Source organism: Gossypium arboreum, chromosome 4 (genome assembly GCF_025698485.1).
Source record: "Gossypium arboreum isolate Shixiya-1 chromosome 4, ASM2569848v2, whole genome shotgun sequence".
NCBI lineage: Eukaryota > Viridiplantae > Streptophyta > Magnoliopsida > Malvales > Malvaceae > Gossypium > Gossypium arboreum.
This window is the reverse complement of record NC_069073.1, coordinates 1,443,431-1,465,760: the sequence shown is the minus strand read 5'-3', so window position 1 is coordinate 1,465,760 and position 22,330 is coordinate 1,443,431. Positions and strand designations below refer to the sequence as shown.

The window sequence follows — 22,330 nt, the reverse complement described above, 5'->3', positions numbered from 1 at the left end:
TAAAGAAATATTTCATGAAGGAAAATTAATTAAAAATTTATTAAATTCAAAGAAAATCTTAATTAGATACTCAATCAATTAATTTTATTAAAAAATGTAAAGTAATAGTGAAATATTATTTTCTTTGAAACCCCCAACAACATATCGGTGGTTGCATGATAAATTGCTTTAGTTTGACAATGTCATGTCTTATGCTTAGTTATTACCATACAAAATAGATGGACCCCTGAATATCATTGCTACTGTTTACTTTTCTGTTGGTAATATATATATATATAGTTGCATAGGCAATATAGAGCCTACAACACTTTTTGAATATAGGGTAGGATAGAACAGCCTTTTAATTTATTTACCTATAGTTCAAGCTAAGTTCAAAAATTTTGCCTTAATTTAATCAATTAGGATATCAATACTGTTAAGATCTGGTGGTTCTCTTAATGAAATGTATCTTCAACGTGTTGCTTATTCTTATGGTATTTTCCGTTATCGATCCGAAATTTGAATATAACTTTGAACTATCGATCTATAATCCGAGTAGATATGGAGGAACTTGGACCCCACAAGATAGAGATATTAAAAACTCGCATGTTCTTGGGTGTTCGCACACAGACGATACAAAGTCAAGTGGGTAGTTCGATGAACACATGTTAAATCTAAAACAGTATACATGTTGACATATATGGAACATACCCAAAACGTCATTTTCATAAATAGTAATCATATCTTAAAAATTCTCAATTCCCCTCACTGAGAGAACGAGCAACAAAACACTTACTTAAATTTTTAGAGGGGTGATGATTTGTACCCAAAAGAAAAAAATTATACCTCTGATGCCTTTTGCTTAACATTCAGAGAGAACAACAACATATAGAATACAGAGAGAGAGAGAGAGATTTTTCATGCACAATGGTTTTAGGATCATTCTATCCTATGTAACTAATCTTTTTGAGGTCAAACTACAACTTAGTAAATAAAATTATTTTATCAATGTTAAATTTAACCAGAATGTTTATCCATTTTGTTATTTTGGTTTTGATTTTGTTATTATTTTGGTGTTCAATTTTAAATTTTAGTTAAATTATTTTTGTTGGATAAAAAATTGACTAAATTATTAAAATTTTAGTTACACTAACATGACAACTTAGTTCAAGTGTATTTCATAATTTTTTTATAAATATTTAAAATTCAACGAATTTTAAAAATCATAAATTTTATTTTAAATTATCCACGTCGAAATGATGTAAACATAGATATCACTTGGGCTACCACATCAATACTATCAAAATTTTAATAGTTCAATTAATTTTTCGTCTAACAAAAAATAGTTTGATTAAATTTTAAAGGTTGAAACCAAAAGGGTAGAAAAAGAATTATGATAAAAGTAAAAAAAAAGTAAATATTAGGAGGTAAAATTTTCATTATACCAATTTAAAAACGCATGAATATAAATAAAAATTTTAATTAGGTAATGTTGCGAATATGGTCGCCAAATAGAGCAAAATTGCAACTGATAATTTGAGAGAATAACAGTGAGAATAAAGAAACACAAATTTTACTTGGAAAAACCCCTAATTAATATAGAGAAAAAACCACGGGTAAGGATAAAAGAGTTTCACTATGAGAAAATTAGGAATTATAACTTCTCTCACTTTAATAAGGAGAAAACAATGAAAATTCTCTGTTGATAAGGGGAAACAACACTCTCTAAAACTCTCTAACATTTTGGAATTGAGATAATTTTAAATGCTAAAATAGTTAGGCTATTTACAGTTGAGTTTCAGGGACTAAATTATAAATAACCCATTAATGTAAGAGACTATATATGTAACGACCCAAAAGTCAGTGGTGTGGAAAAATACAATTTCGGGACCCCATTAAATATTTACAGGGCTATGTTATAGGTGAATTGAATTTTGAATAGGTATTTTTTTCTCAATTGATTGTTAATTAGGGTTTAGGGACTAAATTGTAAAGTTCAATCGCTAAAGATTTTAAATTAAAAAATAACTTGAGGACTGAAATTATAATTTACCAAAGGTCTAAAATAATAATTAGAGCATGTTAAATTAATCCTTTGTTGACGGTATAACATGGCTATGCTTAAAATTAATTAATTAATTAAAAATGTTAATATAGGTATATATATTGGAAATGGTGGGAAGTGAGAGAAGACATCTTCTTCCCCACCAAAATTGAGAGAAATTTGAAGGAAAAAAATGCCATAACCGAACATCAAGCTTTTATTCAACAAAAATTTGTAAGTGTAATTTAGTTTTCTTCTTGTATTTTTTATGTTTTTGACATCATGAGAGCTTAATCTAGCTAGCCCATGTATTAATTTGTAAAACTGTGAAAGTTCTGAAAATTTTCATTTTTGAGAATTGAAAGTTTTAGGTGAAAAATTGATAGATTTTAAGCTTAGATATGAAAAATGATAAAACTGTAAAGCTAATTGATAGTTTCGTATATTAGGCATCAAATTGAATAAATTATAAAATTGGATGTAAAAATAAGAAATAAAAGGTCCCTAATGGAAAATAGTGAAATCGAATTTCAATTTGAAGTTTTAAGTAGAAAGTTAAGTTAGTCCCGATTTTAGGGACTAAATTGAATAAAATGAATATCATGCCCACAATTAACATATTGCACAAATACTATCTCTAGCATGTGTCACATGTCATATTAGCACATCATATTACACAATCCACATCACATTACCACATGTCACACAAAATAAACAAGGGATATAAAAAAAACTTACACTCGAAACTTAGAGTAAAGGTTTAGGCTACTCTTAAACTTCCAATTAACACTATGAATAGTGTCTACAAGTATCGATTCCAAATATTCATTGTTCTTGTTTTTGCCTTATCGCCGAAAGCTTAAACTAGCTTTTCCTTACCTTTATCTTTACTCGAAAAAGATCCTAATGATTCCAAAGCTTCACCATAATAGTTCACACAATACACACAATTATCATTTAGCCAAGGACTCACCAAAATTAACTAAAAACACAAGCCTAAGCTAAATTCTTATGAAATTAAAATTTCGACAAGCTTAGTCGAAACATAAAAATCTCAACACCTACTCGCTCAAATTAGATGAAACTGATTCCAATAGACCTATTATACATTTAAGAACAATTCCCAACCTTCAAACTACTCAAAACTACACAATTTCATGGTTCCTGTAACACCCCCTACCCGTATTCATTGCCGGAATAGGGTACGAGGCATTACCGGAGTTTACTGAACATTTTCAGATAATTTTGAGTCATTTATTATTCATATTTTGAAATAATCATAACGTCTCTCTATTGGGCCTTCGAAGCCCAAAACATACATTAGAAACCAACTGGAATAAAATCGAGATCATAAAAAAATTTTGCAAAATCTTAAATTATATTTTCATCTAAGTACTTACCATTTCAATGCTCCTTATAATTAAACATGTTACCATTCAATCAATAGCTTGGCACTTGTCTAAGCGTCGAACAACAACATTGTTAGTATACTTGCACATATTTCATATAAATTCAACAATGATATACCTATTTTCTCAACATATCACACTTGAGTTTAATAATAGTCTCAACTTACATAATTTTCTTGTATCAACATATCAAAGATAATTATATATGTACATGTCACAAAATATATTATTCTCTTACTGTTTCTTCATAAGCATATATCATTCATTTCGTTGTATCAATATTTCATGCACCATCATTTCCTTATATCTTGTATATATTTATTTCGGTAATAGTTCAGTATTAAACTTAACATAAATTAAATTCCATGTACCTATACTTATTTCATTTATCTATCTTCTTAATTATTTCTTACAACTATTTTGTACATATATTTCCATATGACCAATTCTTGTAAACATTTCACACAGACATTTCATATAACCATTGCATCTGATACATATTACCTGAATATCGATTGTTCAATAGATATCTTGGCGTTTCTCTTCCTCGATCTTATTTATCTTCGACATGATGTCATAGTATCTTTCAACTATGGTTTTACTCGTTTTCTGTCATGTTGCCATGGTATCTTTCAACCATGGTCTTATTCATTTTCCCGTCATGTTGCCATGGTATCTTTCAACCATGGTCTTACTCATTTCATGTCAGGTTGCATCTTTCAACCATGGTCTTATTCATTTCATATCACGTTGCCATGGTATCTTTCAACCATGGTCTTACACATTTTCATATCACGTTGCCATGCTAGCTGGATATTCATATATATTTTCCTCCTCCTCCTTTCCATTCCACATCCTTAATGTATATAACACACTTGTAAGTAACATTATCTATAATCTTTATTATTTACTTTTATGAATATTCAAGCTGTCCATCTGTGTCATAGTTACTAAATTATTTATATCTGGAGCTATATAACTCCAAATTAAGATCCGATAATTTTCCCTGAAACTAGACTCATATATCTTCTTACCTTTAAATTTTCAGAATTTTTGGTTCAGCCAATAAATACAGTTTATTCTTTAAAGTTACCCCTATTCTGCTGTCTAATAGTTCCGACTCTTCTTCACTAAAAATTAATTTTATCCTCGTATAAGATTCAAATGATGTTGTCGTTTGTTTCTATGGAAAATAGGCTCATTAAGGATTCTAAACATATAAATTTAATCCCCTAATTATTTTTATCCAATTTTTTATGATTTTCCAAAGTCAAAATAGGGGAACCTGAAATCATTCTGACCTTATCTTATAAAATTTATTATATCTCATAATTCACAATTCCATTGCTTACATCATTTCTTTTATAAGAAACTAGACTCAATAAGATTTAATTTCATATTTTATTCATCCTCTAATTCAATTTATACAATTTTTGGTGATTTTTCAAAGTTACACTACTGCTGCTGTCCAAAACAGTTTTAGTGAAAAATGTTGATTTCCATTTTGTCCCAAATTTCACAGTTTATACAATTCAGTCCTTGCTCAATTAACCCCTCAATTAAGCTAATTTTTCTCAATTAATACTTTAGTCTATCATTTTAAACTTCTTCATAACCCATAAAAATCAGAACTTTAGCATTAGACATTAATTCCAAACTCTTTCTTAATTAGGTCCTAAAATGAATTTCCATCAATTTTACTTGATAAAATCATCATATACCAAAAGTAAAGCTTCAATTCTATGATTATTCATCATATTATTTCAGCACTCATCCATAAAAACTTTAAAAATTAGCCATGGAATCAAAAACTAATGAAATAGTAAGTTAGACCCAATTGTAAAATTCCAAAAACATAGAAATTTCAAGGAGAAAGCAAGAATTAAACTTACATGAAGCTAGAGTATGAAAACCAGCTTTAACCCCCTTCCATGTCTGTTTTTCAGCTGATGAATATGAAGAGAAATGAAGAGAATTTTAGATATTCCAATTTAGTCCCATTTTTCAATTTTCCAATTTTGCCTTTATTTCACCCATTTCCTGGTTTTTCTCAGCTATTGCCGTCCAAATTTGGCAAGAGAATATTATCAAGGCTGTAAATGAATTGCTTGGTTCGTCGTATAAATGATAGGACGGTATGATATTTCTACTAAAAGATTCAATTTACCAAAGGTGGAAAATATTGATTTATGCTGTAACTATGAAAGGGTTATTTGGAATTTTCTAAAATGAGTTCTGAAAGAAATATATGTTAGTCAGAGATTTCCTGATTAGAAATGCAAAGAAATTTTTGAAGCTTAAACAGGGTCATATGATTGTCACTGAGTATGAAGGGAATTTGTTTGATTGAATAAGTATATCAAAGGGTATATTCCAATAGAAACCATAATGTACAAGTAGTTTGAAGATGGTTTAAATGAAAACATAAAGTCGAAGAATGTAGAATAAAGAGCGGAATATGAGTTAGATATGATTCTTCTGATCATTATCTTAGTGATTGATTGAAGAGAGTTGAAAGAGATATTATTTAAATTTCAAGACAAAATACCACAGTTATTAGAGGTAGATTACTCTGTAACCTAGAAATGCGAGTGGTAGTCGAAGTGTGATAAAGGATTTCACTATAAAATCTGGAGAATGAATATCAGCCAGGGCATATGTTAATTGTATATAAGAAGATGTTTCTCTACCGGATGTCATTATAGGTACCTTCTTCTTTTATCGGCACTGATATGATTATTTTAAATTGATATTGGTTTTATTTATTCGTATGATTGCATGAATTTAGCACTTATTGAAGAGTTTTCTATTCAGTTCGACGAATTATTGGTTGAAGTATCAAATTTTTCGGATCAGTATTTATTGATTGATAAAATTACAAGAACTGTTTGATAATGATATTAGGGTACTGTTTCCTGATTAATTTGATGTTATTATTATTTTATGTGATTTCAAGAACGGAATGGTTAATTCTACATGATATGGTGGTGAATTGTAAGCAAAAGTGCATTATACTGCAAGGTTAGAACGATGAAAATTGAACTAATTGTTTATTGTGATATTGAACATGTCAACACAGAAGTGTGCTAGAAAAGGGTTGTGGTATTTACTTTGCTTATGAATTGGATATTAAAGTATTTGAGTCAAATTTTAAATCAATGGCAATTTTGATGTGTTTCCGGAAGAGTTACCCGAATTACTGTTGGTTGAAGAAGCTGAATTTATTATAGATCTTGTGCCTGAAATAATATTGAAAAATGTATCTGAAATCAAAGAATTTCTGAGATTTGTCGGTTATTATCAGAAAGTTAGAAAAATTTTTTTGAAATATATGGTTACCATAGAAAGATATGGCATTGGAATGATATGATAAATGTCAGTAAAGTTTTAATCAGTTGAAAACTCAGTAAACTGAAGTACTAGTTCTGGTTTAGCCTAAAATCCAGTAAAGAAACTTGTGATTTACAGGGATAGCAGTGTTTGACGCAAAAAAATGAATTAACGGTTTATGTTTTGGAAAGTTAGAACTACATGAGAAGAATTATTTGATACATGATTCGAAAGTGATAGCTATTGTCTTTGTATTAAAGGATCATGATTTTATAATTGAATATCATCCAGGAAAAAAAAAAAAAAGCAAATGGAGTTATGAACACTCTATTGTCATTATCTGATGATCGCTTTATTCTAATTGAAATAAAGGTTAAACTTACTTCTCTACAGCAGGTCTACAAAGTTCAGAAATGTGATAATGAATTAATGGTTAAATGGGTGTGAACAAATGATTTTGATTGAAAATTTCAGATTGAATTTGATGATTATTTGCTGTTTAGAAATAGAAGCTGTATTGAAGAATTCAGAGCTTAGACAGAAGAATTTGTATGAAATTTATAGCAATACTATGTTTATGCATTCTGGAAGAAATAAAATGTATAGTGATTTGAGGAAGATGTGTTGAACACTGGGAAAGAAAAGTAGTACTTTGAAATTGTATATAAATGTTTATATCAGATACAGATATCTTCAGAACTGTTACAGCTAGAAAGGATATCAGAATGGAAGTGGGATATAATTTCTATGGGTTTGAATTGGAATTATCTCGATCTTTGAAAAAGAAAGACGGTATTTGAATAATCGTCGAAGGTATGGTAAAGTCTGCAAATTCTATTCAGGTATGAATAAATTTCTTAATAATTTTCTGAAATATAGGTTTCTGAAATTATCAGATTTCATGGTATGGTGGTTTCTATTATTTTTTTTATTGAGATACGTGGTTTATACTCTGATTATAGAACAAGTACAAAAAGTTTTGGGTACGTGATAACAGTTTTCAGCGCTTTATGAAGTTCTGAATGATTATGATGTAAAACTGCATGAGATCTGATTAAATACAATGAGAAAAAGAATATGCGGAACTGTTTAATTTGTGAAATTGAAGAAAAGTAGAAGTGATTCGAGATAGATTGAAAGCAGTTTTGACAGACAGGAATTATATGTGGACTTGAAACGTTAGGATATCGAGTATTTTGTTAGTGATATGATATTTCTTAAAGATTCAGTTTGAAAGAAAATTTTGAAGATCAGGTTGAAAAAGAAATTGAGTTCTTATTCTGTCGGGCCATGTGAAGTTGTAGAAAAGTCGGATCGGTAAAATATTGTTTGGTTTTTCTTCTGAAGTTACAGAAAGTTTATGATAATTTTTCCATGATTTGAAGCTTAGAAAATGATATAGATCAGATCTGTTACATGTTATATCGACAAAGGATATTGAGATTTGACGCAATCTATCGTATGAGAAAGAGCCGGTTGAGATACTAGCCTGAGCGGTAATGTCATAATATTGAGGAAACAATACAGGAACCGAGAGAAACAGCGAAATCTTTATACTTGTACTCCCACCTCTCTTAGGAAAATTTCAAGGACGAAATTTATTAAAGGGGGGAGAAATGTAATGACCCGAACTTTAAGGTTTTTAGAAAAGTTTATTTTCGGGTCATCGTTTCTGAAAAATGGATTAGAAAATATTTATTAAAAAAAAAGTAAAAATATTTATGAAGTTAAGTAAGTGATTAATTAAAGTTTAATTAAGTAAATTTAGCTTAATTAGGGATAATTGGATAAAAGATTAAATTGAATATAATGTGAAAGTTTAGTTTTAAAGTAATAGAAAATAAAAGGATCAAAATGGCAATTAAGCCATACCCATGAAATGAGGCGGTGAATGGAAGAAAAATCAAGATTTTTCTTGAATTATGTATATTATTAAATTATTAAATATATATGTATATATATATATAAAAAGAAGAAAAACAAGTGTATAAAATGATTGGTACAAGTGTTAAATAAATATTTGTTATTAAATAGATTTTTATAATAGTTATTATTGTCATTATATATATATATAAAAGAAACAAAAGAAAGAAACAAAAGAATAAAAGGAGGAAAGAAACAGAATAGTAGGGGACGAGGACGAAACAGAGAAGGGAGAAAGGAAGAAAAGAAAAAGGGAAAAATAAGGTTTTAAAGGTTCCAAGTTAATTTGGTAAGTCAATTTAGCCCCTTTTCTTATGATTTTTGAGTTTTTGGAATCCTAGAGATAAATACTACTTGTTTTAAGTAGAAATTTTGAAAGTCATTAGATTTCTAAGTATGGTTCATGTTGAATAAAATGATGGAATTGGGGGTTTATTTGATAGAAATTTTGATTGGAATTGAATAAAGGATTGAATCGTAAACTAAGCTATAAGTTTTGAGTTTTAGGGATTAAATGGAAATAAATTCGAAATTATGAAAATATGCTGGAAATTTAATAGTTAAGTATGAGTTTGGACAAAATTTGAATAGAAATGAAGTATGAATTGAGATAGAAAAAGTAAGTGAATCTAGTTAAGATTAAATTGAAATTAAAGTAGAAATTGAATAAAATTGTATTAATTAGATATAAATTAGTAGTGAATTAACGAATATGAATTGTTTTAATTCCGTAGCTAATGTTGTCTCGGAAACCTCGGCTAAGCAAGGAAAAAAATGGCAAAGACAAAGGAAGTTAGCTCGAGAAAATACGGTTTGTATTTCTATAATCGAACCTAGTTATTAATTGTTATATTTTTTTATTCAATGCATTTAATAAATGTTGAAGTGAGAATTATTGTGTTTATAATGGAAATGGATTAATTTGGTATGTGATGAATTTATATTGATCGAATTAAATTGAATTATATATTATAAATATATATATATATATATATGTGTGTGTGTGTGTGTGTGTGTGTGTGTGTGTGTGAATGAGATATTATGCAATTATGATAATTGAATTTTGGATAAATATTATGATAAATAATTAAGATGGGAATTATATGTATTGTGTCTTTATAATTGAAATGAATTGATTTAGTGTGTGATAAATTTATATTGAATTGATTTATGAATATCTGTTTTATTGAATTTCTATTGATTGAAATTATTTTAATTGAATTTATATTGATTGAATTATATAATATATATGATTTATGTAGAAATTTGAATATTTGATATTGAAAAATGAATTGAATTGTACTGAATTATGAATTAATGTGAATAATTGAAATATATTGTTAAATTGAATGAAATTGTATGAATTGTGAAAATGGATAAATATATGTAATTATCTGAATGAGATATTGATGAAAGAATTATTAAATTGAGAAAGTGAATGAAATACCCTATTAACTAGTCGGGCTAAGTCGGATATAATTGGCATGCCATAGGATCTGAAAGTGTACGGGATTTGCCGGCTTTACCGATTAGGCACTTTATGTGTCGTATTTCAGGCACCTCGTGTGTCGTTTTAGGCACTTTATGTGTCGATATCTTGATCGGTACTATGTACCGTTTAGGCACAATGTGCCGTCTTGGTGTGTTTGGGTTGGAATCCGTGTATCCGTCAAAGTCCGGGTTTGTTAATAGGGTAAATAAGTGAAAAGATAAATCGAGTGAATTTGATTGATTGAACTATTGGAATGAAATGAGAAATTGAATTGAGAATTGAAATTGAGATATGAGATTGAAAACATGAACCAAAAGGTTCATGAAATGAGTGAAATTCAAATGGATGATGATTGATGTTAGAATGAATTAAAATGGTATATTGTTAAGAAGTAAAGTGTGAATACAAGTGAATTGTGAATATATTGAAAGAATTTATACAGTAAGCAAATGAAAAGAATTGAGCAAATATGTTGTTGTGTTTTGTTATATGGCTTGTATAGAATTTTTATGGTAAGTAAATGAAACTTATCTATAAAATAAATAAATGAGTTATATTTATCATTGTGATTTTAAGTTTAATTGCTATATTACCAAGTGTTCGGATTATAGAAATACCACTGAGTATACCATACTCAGCGTACGGTTTGTTTCCGTGCGCAGGTTAAGTAAAGATAGTACGTTGAATCAGCATCCCAGTCCGATCCCGAATTCATTAAGGTAAAGTGTGTTAATTATTGGTAATGGCATGTACCTAGGATGTCTTATGTGAATGTCATTTTGAAATTGTAAATGTAAGGATAAAATAAATAAATTTAGATTTGGCTAATTTGGTATGAATTTGAATTTTTGTGAGACAATGTCAGATTGATTTTGGAATTCCCTATTCTGAATTGGGAAAATCATTAAAAATTGTATAAAAATAATTACAGGCTATAATTTATATTCTTAGAATCTTTAATGAGTCTATTTTCAAGAGAAATAAACGGGAACATCATCCAAGTCCTGTGCTATGAGATAATTAAATTTTAGTAAAGAAAGGTCGAAACTGTCAAACAGCAGATCAGGGGTAACTTTGAGGAATAAACTGTACTAATTGGCTAAACCAAAAATTCTGAAAATTTTATGGTAGAAAGGTATATGAGTCTAGTTTTAAAAAAAATTAACGGAACTTAATTTGGAGTTTCGTAACTCTAGATATAAATATTTTAGTGACTGTTACTCAAGAAGACAGTTTTGACATGAACATAAGAAAGTAAATGAAATTGTGTGTAATTATTCTGTAAACTCCGGTAATGCTCCATAACTCTCTTCCGGGACGGTTTGGGGTTAGGGGGTGTTACAGGCCCAATTTTAGGGTGTGACATATTTCAAAGCTTCCAAGCATGCCTATCAAATTGATCAATAAAAAATCACTTTTTCTTGATTCAAAACTTACCAAATCATGCTAAATAACTCAAACATTCAATCTAACCTTTAAAAAAAATTCAATCCAATCTTAAACAAACATTCAATACATAATTGCCAGTTATACTCAACATTTCACATGAAATCTCATTTTAACATTTAACCATTTAAATACCAAACCTTATCTATGTCAAACCAATTTGAAACATGTCATTTCACCTTATATTCATACATTTATGTTTATTTTGTACTTTAATGGTTCATATGAACCAATTCATCTATTCAATAATACATATTTCAAGCTTACTAGTCAAACATATCATCTCAACTTTGTTCCATGCCATTTTACATACCAAGCCTATGGTTATAGTTCATCACACTCTTTAGCACAATAAAAAACATATATGCTCAACAACATGTATGATTCAAATCATCAAGTCAACATGATAAGTAAGGTCAAAGCAAACTTGCCATAAGTTAGTATATTTACATACTAAGTAGTAACATAAGACACATTATATACATGCCATAATCTACGACTCAAAATGATCAAAAGCTACCAATTTAGTGATAGGATAGCGTGCGCTTCAAGGCAATTTCGCTTGACGTGTTCCGCAACGTGACGATATATAAGGAAAAAGGGAAAACAAATGGGATAACCATATAGGATGCTTAATAAGCCCATGTGGAAACTAAAGCTTACCTTGAGCATTAAAGCATAAACGATCATTCTATTAGGCTATCAATTTAACTTTCCTTGGCACTTGAATATATATCTATACATGCAACATCATCACTAATTGAATACATTAGTTGCATTCTCGAATCACAATACCGTCGTCAAGTATCATCAATACCATTTCATTTTCAATTCATGATCTAACTTCTATTTTCAATCAATTGAACATCACCCGGTGGAACTATAGTAAAACAGACTCAGATACACTAGAATGTAATGTTCATACAAGCTGACAGTATTTCAGGGTTGCTCACACAAGCTGACATTATATTGAGGTTACCCGACCGAGCTAAACCTACGATACATATACTTCAAGAATCTACAACATATGCTAGATCTCGTAATAACCGATAAAATCTCTGATTAATCGTATGTATAACCATACGTATCCTAGCCTTTTACTGAGTTCACTCGGGCATCATTTCCGTATAAATAACATTATCATTTGTTGTATATCATTTCATATCTCATATAAGACATATATTCAATCAATATTCTCATTTATGTTCCATTCTAATTTCATAATCAATATTCTCCTAAATTTGTAATTCAGTCCTTCTTGTGTTATAAATGCCAAGTTCACCAATTCATTTCAATCTAATACATAAATAAAATAGAACACAATCAACATAACATAAAGTAAAGAAGTAAGTTCCATATAAATTTACCTAGTCTAACACAGAAAATAACCAAAACTAATTGACAATTTTAGTTTTTCATCGATTATCACCGATTTGATTTAGTTCTCGGTTTATACAATTATTCCATTCCATTCATCAATATTAAAAATTTATACATTGTATAATGTCATGAATGAACCTATGAAATTTCATTTTTCAATACCCTTAAAATTTTACATTTTATTCAATTTAGTTCCTAATACCAAAATAGCCATAACTCTCAAATTTGAGTCTCGGTTTGAAAACCGATCTCAATTACATTCATTAAAGACCCTCCACTATCTATTATTATTGAAATTTCACATCAATTTCACAATATATTCACTTTAGTCCTTATGTACAAAACTAACAACTGAACCTTATAATTTAGTCCTTTTTCATAATCTAAGCTTAAAATCTATCTATTTAACATCAATTTCTTCATGAAAGAAATAATGAAAACTTTCAAAAACTTTAACATCTTTATAAATTGGTACATGAGTAAGCTAAAAAAAGCTCTCATAACCTCAAAAACATAAAAAATTACAAGAAAATGACTTGGTTACCAATTTGAGGACTGATTGAAAAACCTCAAAAGGGGATTTTTCCTTCTTTAACATATAGTATGAAAAAGAATGAAGGAAGAAAGATAACAAAAAACCACTAATTCATCCTTTTATACTTTAATCACAACTAACTAAAATTAGTGGATGTTAACATCATTTTCCACTATTGGATGACACAAAATGGTTTAATTACCATTTGGAAACTTTAGCTATTTAAAAAGCTATAGCGATAGGACTTTTACAATTTAGTCCTTATACCTTAATTAAGCAATTAATAGGCAAAATTGAAGGACTAAACTTTAATATTCTTTTATACCTTAAATATAAATATATATTTAATATTTACGGACCTGGTTTACAAAAATGGGGTTTCGAAACCTTTTTTTCTGACACCACTAAAAATCAAGCTATTACAACTAATATGATTTTTGCCAAAACAGGGGCAACGTCGCGACAACTAGTCCCCAATGAGTGACTTAGATCAATAGTGAGAGGCGTTACGACATCGAGATTTCTGAAGTCGCAACGAAACTCATTGATTGAGGAGGTCGCGATATGATAGCCATGATGTCGCAAAGCCAACCCGTAAATTTTGGAAACTTTTCAATTAAGTCCTCAACTGACATCGAGTTAGCAAAAGAGCGTTTTTAAGCTTGTATAAGATCTAGAAATGATTGCACAACACTTTGTGAATGTGTTTATACTTGTTAACATGTTGGTATGGTTATATCGTATAGAAATCAATTGTAGTTTCTCCAATAATGAATGTGACATCCTGTAACTCCGACCCGGTGATCAGATCAGATAAGGGGTGTCACATGAACTAATGATGAAAAAGAATAATTTTCATGTCGTTTTTTAACTGTAGATGTTAACTTCGTTACACCTTTACTTTATTTGATTATTTTTAATAGTATAGAAATTAAAATGATATATTTAGTAATAGAGAAACTAATTAGATTTATTGAATAATATATATTGGGTTGAAGTGGAAGGGGGGTTTCGGAGTAGGAATACATTAGCAGGTGAAAGCAGAAGCATTTTGTGCTCCCTCTCTTTCTATCACATAACTTGGAAGCCAACCAGATTTGACGTGAAGGCCTTGGAGGATCAAACATGATATCCTTTTGTCCACTGCTTTTGCGACCATGTATCTATCCCCTTCCCTTGCCATTGCAAAATTTTATCATTTAAAGTTTGAATGAATATAATCAATATTGAAGCATGAACAGTCTTTCTTTCACTAAGACCGAAATGGATGTATGGTTGGAGAGTGGTGTTATGTTGAAGCAATGAAGGACCCACTCATATTGACAGCAAGCAAAAGAAAAAGGCTTCAGTTGGATGATAATTGAGTAGAAAATCTGCCCTTGCTTTTCTCCTCATCTTCATCTTCTTCTCTCTCTCTCTCTCTCTCCTGTTGATTTGTTTGCGTTGCGTGTGAACACGGTTTCAGAATCTTCAATCACTTGTTTCTATCTTAGCTAGCTGCTACTTACTTTATTTAATTTTTTTTTTCTTTTAGACAATCATCATCATATCGTTTCTCTTTCTTTTTTCTCTGTTTCTGCTCATCAATGGTTGCTCATTGTTTAAGGAAACCAAAATGAATCACGCATAATAAAGCAACCATCATATAAAATCAACAGAAAGAGGGTAAATTCACTTCAGTACGGCTCTACCAAAACAGAAATTTGTATTACTTCTAGTTGTAAACCCCCCAGACCATTTAACTAATTTAATTAATAAAACTAGCTAGTTAACTAGTACTAATAGTTTTGTTGCTGTATGCATGCATTTAGGGGTGATCACACAATCAAACTATTTGCAATGGCTCGATTAGTATCGAGGTGGGTTGTCTCATACACAGGCAACTCTTGCCGATACCTTTCAATACCTATAGCTGAAAGATTATCCAATTCGAAAAGTTCGGAGCTTGCGTAACTAGCTGCGTCTTCCTCCTCCTCCTCCTCCTCATCATCATCACTATACTCTTCAATATTGCCGTACTCTTCCTTTTTCTTCTGGTAATTCTTTAAAAGATCCTTAGCAGCTTCCACAACTCGACGATTTTCTTCCATGATGCGCAACTCTAGCTCTTTGTCGATTGGTTTTCTTATGGATGCTTGACTTTGATGGTGATCATTTTTATGCCCACAGGGCCTGGAATAATCCTCATGATCAAGACAAAACCTGACTGACCTTTTTGTCCCGTTGCCTCTTGAAGATGGAGTCTTACTCAAACAGGATCTTGAAAACGAGGAAGCTGAAGAACATGTTGACGATGTTGGTTGCTCAGATTTTGACTTCCTTTCCTCGTATCCTCCTGCCGACGATGTAATATTTTTCTTCTTTGCATTCCCCGCAGTGAAAAGTGAGTTAAGAAAGGCTGCAAACCGACCACCTGGAGATATTGGATGCTTAACCTTTTTGAGATCGCTGTAAATCTTCAAGGCCTTGGATTTTGTTCTTACAAAACCCCCTTCATGCTTTGGCTTTTTTTGTGTAGCACTAGCAGCTGCACGGCCATGGCCATGGAAACTGTCTTCAACGCTCGTCCGAATAGGCTTAGGCCTATGGCTATGGCTATGGCTATGGCTATGGCTATGGCTATGGCTATGGCTATGGCTATGGCTATGAGTAGTGTAATGACTTGGCGATGATGATGACCATGACCTTGATTTTTCACGATAAAAGGAATCTGATTCTGAGGAAGAAAACCTACCACCGCAGCTAGAATCAGAAGAGCTGGAAGTGAACATGGGATCATCAAACTCATTTCGATAGATCCTTTCAGAATCCGCCATGGATTTTCGTCGTCTATCACAACAAACTTTCTTTTCCATCCATTTCTGGACCATGCAAGCACTTTGCATTTCATCTTCTTTCAGTGAAGGGTTACTGCCGTGCTTCTTCCCGTACAAAATCAGCTCTCCCTCTCCTTTAGTACTGCCATTGGATTCATCAATGGAACGGTAGATGGCATCAAGAAGAGTTGAAGAGAAGGATGGGTTTTCTCTCCTGTTTCGGTACCCATCTTCTCTTGGTAGCTTATCCCACATATTCATACCTGATTTATGGGTTGAAATCAAAATAAGCTGAATACCAAGTGAAACAAGAAAGAGATTACAAACGGCAGCGGCAACGATGAGTTATTTATATTACATATGTGAAACAAACAAAGACAACCGACTCACTCACTCACTCACTCACTTCATTCTTTGTCTTTGCAGAAAAAAAAAAGACATATATTTAGTATTAGAAAAAGAAAGCATACATTTCCATTGATGGTGGCTTCCAAATGAAAAAGGAGTGAGAGAGTAATGAAAGCCAAAAGCCGGCCTGAACTCGAGACCGAAATACAGAGGAGATGATTTGAAGCCTAAAATGCACTACAAACAAATATTTGTGTTTTCTCTTTCTTTCGCAAGCACATATAAATCCTCACACACACTTCGCCAACTGGGTCCTAGCTGCAACAAATCATACTTTTTTTTTAGAGCATGTTTAGAAAAATTGATATCATTTACATTTTATTGCATTCGAACTCACATTCTTTTATATTAATAATAATGCTTATACTAATTAAATTAAGATTCAATCGACTATATAAAAAGATTTTAACTTTAACCATCATTATAAGTTCTGAGTATTTATTTTTTCTACACAATGTCTAGAACTACTCATAGTACCTTCACAACTCATAAATAGAAGAATAATACACTTCAACTCATTCGAACTTACTTTCTTCTATATTGACAATAATATTCATATCAATCAAATTAAAACTTAATTAAATGTTAAAAAGATGAATTTTGAAGTGTTGTTAATTAAAAATGAGATGCACCCTTGAAGTTTTGTATAAATCCCCCCTCACATGAAGTGACCTAAGATCCTTGCTTTTCTTTGCAAAAGATAAAGATGAAAAGGAAAGAAAAGATAAATAAATGTAATTAATGGGTATCATGATTGTTAAATTTGCACATATAGATAGATAGATATTGATTGTTGATTCTAACAGCAAAGCCAAGATTGATCTGCTGGGTCCATTTATTTTAATTGCCTTCTTTTCTTTTTCTTATTACTGTTCTCCTTAAATTAATCTTTCAAATCATTTATCTATTATATATATAGGAGTAGATCTTTGTGGTTGCTTTGCCTTAGCCTTAGCCTTTGCTGCTCTACTTCTAGCACTAGTTGTCTCTACAGTCTACACTCAAGTATTAATGAGGCTGAATGGGTGTTTTGACTTCTGTTAACTCATTATTTGGAATATAAATTCACATAATTTTTTTCACATTTAATTCAAGTTAGATACTAAACTTGATAATTGTTCTTATATTAAGATCTAAATTTGATAATATTTTTCACAAAAGATTACGAGACAATACGAAGATCAGCAATAATGTATACTATACTTAATTCTACTTTTTGGGAAGTTTAATCGTGACCTTCAAAAAGTATATAAAAATTTTCAGGTTTATTAATTTTTTAAATTTACTATAAATTTTAACTTACATCAATATTCAAATTTCTCAGGTTAAAAATTTTGATAAACCTAAGAAATGTCCACGTTAGTAATAACATAATTGTGAAATAATAATAAAATAGTAGAAAAAACAACAAAAAATAGTAAGAAAATAATAAAAAAGCAAAAAATAGTAAAAAAAATAGCAATTTTTTTTTCATATTCAGGCCGGGCTTGGGTCAAAAAAACATTACCCGAGGCTCGGCCTATTTTCTAATTGGGCCTTTTTTTTTGCTCAATCCCATTTTTCGAGTTTATATTTTTACCCAAATACTCCTACTTTTCGGGCAGGCCTCCAATTCGAGTGGCCTGACCCATGGACAGGTCTAGTCCACACCCTTTTTCCTATTTTTTCGATACATTCAAATGTATAATTTGCAACAATACTAGCATGTATTAATTTCCTACTTAAGCTTCTATTATTTTTAACAGTATTCAATATTCTCTGTATAAATTTAAAAAATCGAATATTTGATACATAAGTAAAGTTGATTAGTTAATTTTACATGATAATTTTTTTTCTTTTCATTTTCTTTCCTTAAAAAAAATCCTAAACAAGTTTGTAAATTAGGTTCAATAGTACAATTTATGGGAAAATATTCACTCCTGATATATATGGGTGATTACAATTGCGGAGTAGTAATAAAACCCTTAAATCACATTTTGGGCTTAAACTTGGTAATATTTTTATATTGAGGGTTTAAATTTTTATTAGTTTAAATTAGGCCTTAAACTTGATAACTGTTCTTACATTGGGACCTAAACTTTTTTTTGTCCAAATTAGGCCATAAACTTGACAAATGTTCCCACATTGGAACTTGAACTTTTTTTTTATCTAAGTTAGTCCTTGAAAATCCTAAAGTTCAAGGCCCAATGTAGGAACAATTTCTATGTTTATGCCCCAATATGAGAACAATTGTCAAGTTCAATGCCTAACTTGGACCCAAAAAAAGTTCAGGCCCCAATATGAGAAAAATTGCCAATATCTAGTCCCAATGTAGGAACAATTGTTAAATTTAGGACCTAACTTGGACATAAAAAATTTCAGACTCCAATGTGGAAAAGGTTGCCAAGTTTAGGATCCAAATAGTGATTTAACCCAAATAAAACATAATATCTTTAACTACATCTCTCTCGATTAGGGGAAATGATCAAAATATAGGTCGAATTTTAATAAAATATCATCATTTTATAAAGTAATTTATATTATTTTAAGAGTGCCTTTTATCTTTTTTTGTATTTTTATATTAAAAGTAAAAAATATACCTCCATAACAAGATATGAACTTAAAATTGTCACATCCCAAGTCTGGTAGGTCCAAGATTTTGGTGTATTCTACTAAAATAATCTATTTGGCGAAGTGTAATCTGCCTAATTGTTTCTTTCAGCGCATATGTGCGGGCGTATAATAATCATCATGTAAGTAAGAAATGATTCTATTTCAGACTATTTTGCTATTTACAGAGAAAGGTTTTGTTAAGTGAAAAAGTAATTATGGTATGAGTTAATGTCAAAGGTATAGTACGTCTCGTTTGTTTGAAATACTATGTTAGTTAAGTTGTAAAGTAACCTAGTTAGGAACCAACTGGATAAACTAGTTTGATATCTATACTGTAGAATTCTTATTTATGTTTCTCTCAGAAACTATAGGCAATTAAGAAAGACAAATTATGAAGTTTGTGACACTTAAGTTCCACTAAGTAAGATGGGTCATATTTATATGTGTGAGAAAGGTTCCGAAAGAGGTTCTTCTTCTTCCTTCAACGTTACTCTCTGATTCTTTTTCTTAAGTCTAATTGTATCTCTTCCTCGTTGAGCTGGAAGCTATAATTCTTAGTTAATAAGTGATTATTCCATCTCCGAGTAAGTATTACAGCTCTACATGTTATATTCTAAAAGGTTTAAATCTGTAAAAGGTATATGAACAACAAGTTGTAAGTGCAAGGTTTTGCATGGAGGTTATCAGTGATTGAGATGATAGTAATTTGTATGTAAATGAGTTTTAATTTGGTAATTCTATGTTCTGTAAACAGTTGTTGCTGCTGGTTCAAGACAGATATCTGAGTCTGGAGCTTCGAACTATAGTAGGTGGGTATCATGTGAGTCTTTACCCTGACTCTTCTGTGTGAACTGTTCAAGTAGAAGTATATATATAAAGGATGATGACATCTATGATAATTGGTAAGTGTATGAGTATAGTAAAGATGAGATATGTGTTATGATGATATATATAGAGAGAGAGTTTCGTTGAAAAGAATGTTGATTGATAAGCATTCAGGTAAAGTTTGATATACAAAAAGTATGGATCAGTCAGAAATACAAACAATTCTGGGTAAGTGAATGTTGAGCAATGTCCCTCTGTGAAGCCTCTGGTAGGGTAGTTATATTGCTAACCAAATTGGTAGATCACAATGTGAAAACAAGTGTAAGACCATGAGGTTGAAACCATGGCATCTTATGATACGAAAACACTCATGGTGTATGTAACGCCCCCACGCCCGAAACCGTCACCGGAGTCAAGCTTGAGGTGTTACTAAACTTATCTTACCTTTTAAACAACTCTAAATCACTTATTTTAATTTTCGGAATAAACTGTTTTCTGCATCATGGTTACTTAAAATTCATTTCTCGAGTTTCAAAACTCGAAATTAAGATCCGTAAATTTTTCATGAAACTAGACTCATATATATATCTACTAATTTTTTCTAGAATTTTGACTTAGCCAATTAGTACAGTTTATTAGTTAAATTTTTCCCTGTTTCAAAACTCGACTGCACTGACCTCTTCTTATTTCGAACCATTTTTCTTCCTGTACAAAATTCATATGACTAAGTCGTTTGTTTCTCTCAAAACTAGATTCAACAAGCATTCTAACCATATAAATTATACCTTCTAATTAGTTTTGTACAATTTATGGTGAATTTCCAAAGTTGAAACAGGGATCCAGAAATCGCTCTGACCCTGTTTCACTAAAACTCAGATATATCATAAAATATAATACTTTTACCTGTTTTGCTTATTCCATAAGAAAATATACATAATAAGCTTTAATTTCTTATATTATTCATCTTCAAACTATGTTTTTACAATTTTAGTGATTTTTCAAAGTTACATCATTTCATTACTTGAATCTGTTTTTAGGTTACTTTCACATTTTTCATAATTTTCATGTGATAATCATCATTCAATCATACATATTAATAAACATGTATATCATCAGCTATTTTCTTAGCTAATCACTAGCAAGTATTTACACATCATTCATTATTCATATTATACCAAAAGTAGCTAAGTTTCTATACATGCCATACCCAAAACAAAACGACTAGTTATACCGAGTTATTTCTTTGATAGTGTGATCGGCCTCCGACATTTCCTTCGATCCCGAGTGACTAGATAAGTACTATAAGAAGAAGAAAATAAAGAGATTAAGCACTAGGCTTAGTAAGCTTACAAGCAAATAAATCACAACATTCAACATAATGGATAATTATGCATAATATCATCTAACATCATAAATTTCTTTACTTCTCAATTTCTATCTTATTCTTTATTCCCTTACCTTCTTTCTTACCCCGACCTTTCCTTTTCATAAGTATAATCTACTTTTCCTTTGCTGTTAATTCACTGTAATTTAACTCGTATCCTGACCCGTTGAACCACTCGGAATACTAAGGATACTAGGGCCGTTCTGTCTATCAATATCTCGCCAATGCCATGTCTTTGACATGGACTTACATGAATTATTCTGTCTCTAATGCCATATATAATATGGACTTACATGGCTCAATCCTGTCTCCAAAGCCATATTTCTAATATGGACTTACATGGCTCATTTCATTACATCTGTCAAACCCTAATATCCTAACATTCCTAGGGTTCAACCGGGCTTTCTAACAGTTTTCCTCTCATCACTTCACCTTAAATTCGACTTTAAATATTTTCATAACATAAATATATAAATGCTGAAATTGACAATAATAATGTAAAATAAAAGAATATTGCATTTATTTACTGTAAACTTACCTTGATACAAAATGTGACTAAACCTTACACTTTAGTCCTTTACTTTTTCTTTTCCTCGTTCTTCTTTGGATTCTTGATCTATAATATAAAATATTTCTACCCATTAGCATTTATTTGATTTCTATTTCACTTCACAATTTATGCTGTTCAAAATTTGAAATTGCACTTTTACCCCAAAATTTACAGTTTTTACAATTTAGTCCCTACTCAATTCACCCATCAATTAAAC

The 22,330-nt window shown here is 30.4% G+C and overlaps 1 protein-coding gene and 1 long non-coding RNA gene across 3 annotated transcripts; one reads left to right on the top strand and one right to left on the bottom strand.

Moving 5' to 3' along the window:
• The first annotated feature begins 9,432 nt into the window (after positions 1 to 9,432).
• LOC128291434 (uncharacterized) lies at positions 9,433 to 11,036 on the top strand. Its single transcript, XR_008281213.1, has 2 exons — positions 9,433 to 9,496; positions 10,840 to 11,036. It is a non-coding gene; the product is annotated as an uncharacterized LOC128291434 (long non-coding RNA).
• A 3,745-nt stretch (positions 11,037 to 14,781) lies between these two features.
• Positions 14,782 to 17,006, bottom strand: LOC108459685 (protein BIG GRAIN 1-like A). 2 transcript variants are annotated; one of them, XM_017759086.2, is made up of 2 exons: positions 16,825 to 17,006; positions 14,782 to 16,645 (listed from the first exon to the last, which is right to left on the bottom strand). In XM_017759086.2, exon 2 carries the CDS (start codon positions 16,613 to 16,615, stop codon positions 15,356 to 15,358), a length of 1,260 nt encoding a protein of 419 aa, XP_017614575.1. In that variant the 5' UTR covers positions 16,616 to 16,645; positions 16,825 to 17,006; the 3' UTR covers positions 14,782 to 15,355. The 2 variants fall into 2 exon arrangements, with proteins under 2 accessions (XP_017614575.1, XP_052882807.1); XM_053026847.1 differs by having other exon boundaries at positions 14,782 to 16,617.
• Between the last annotated feature and the right edge of the window lie 5,324 nt (positions 17,007 to 22,330).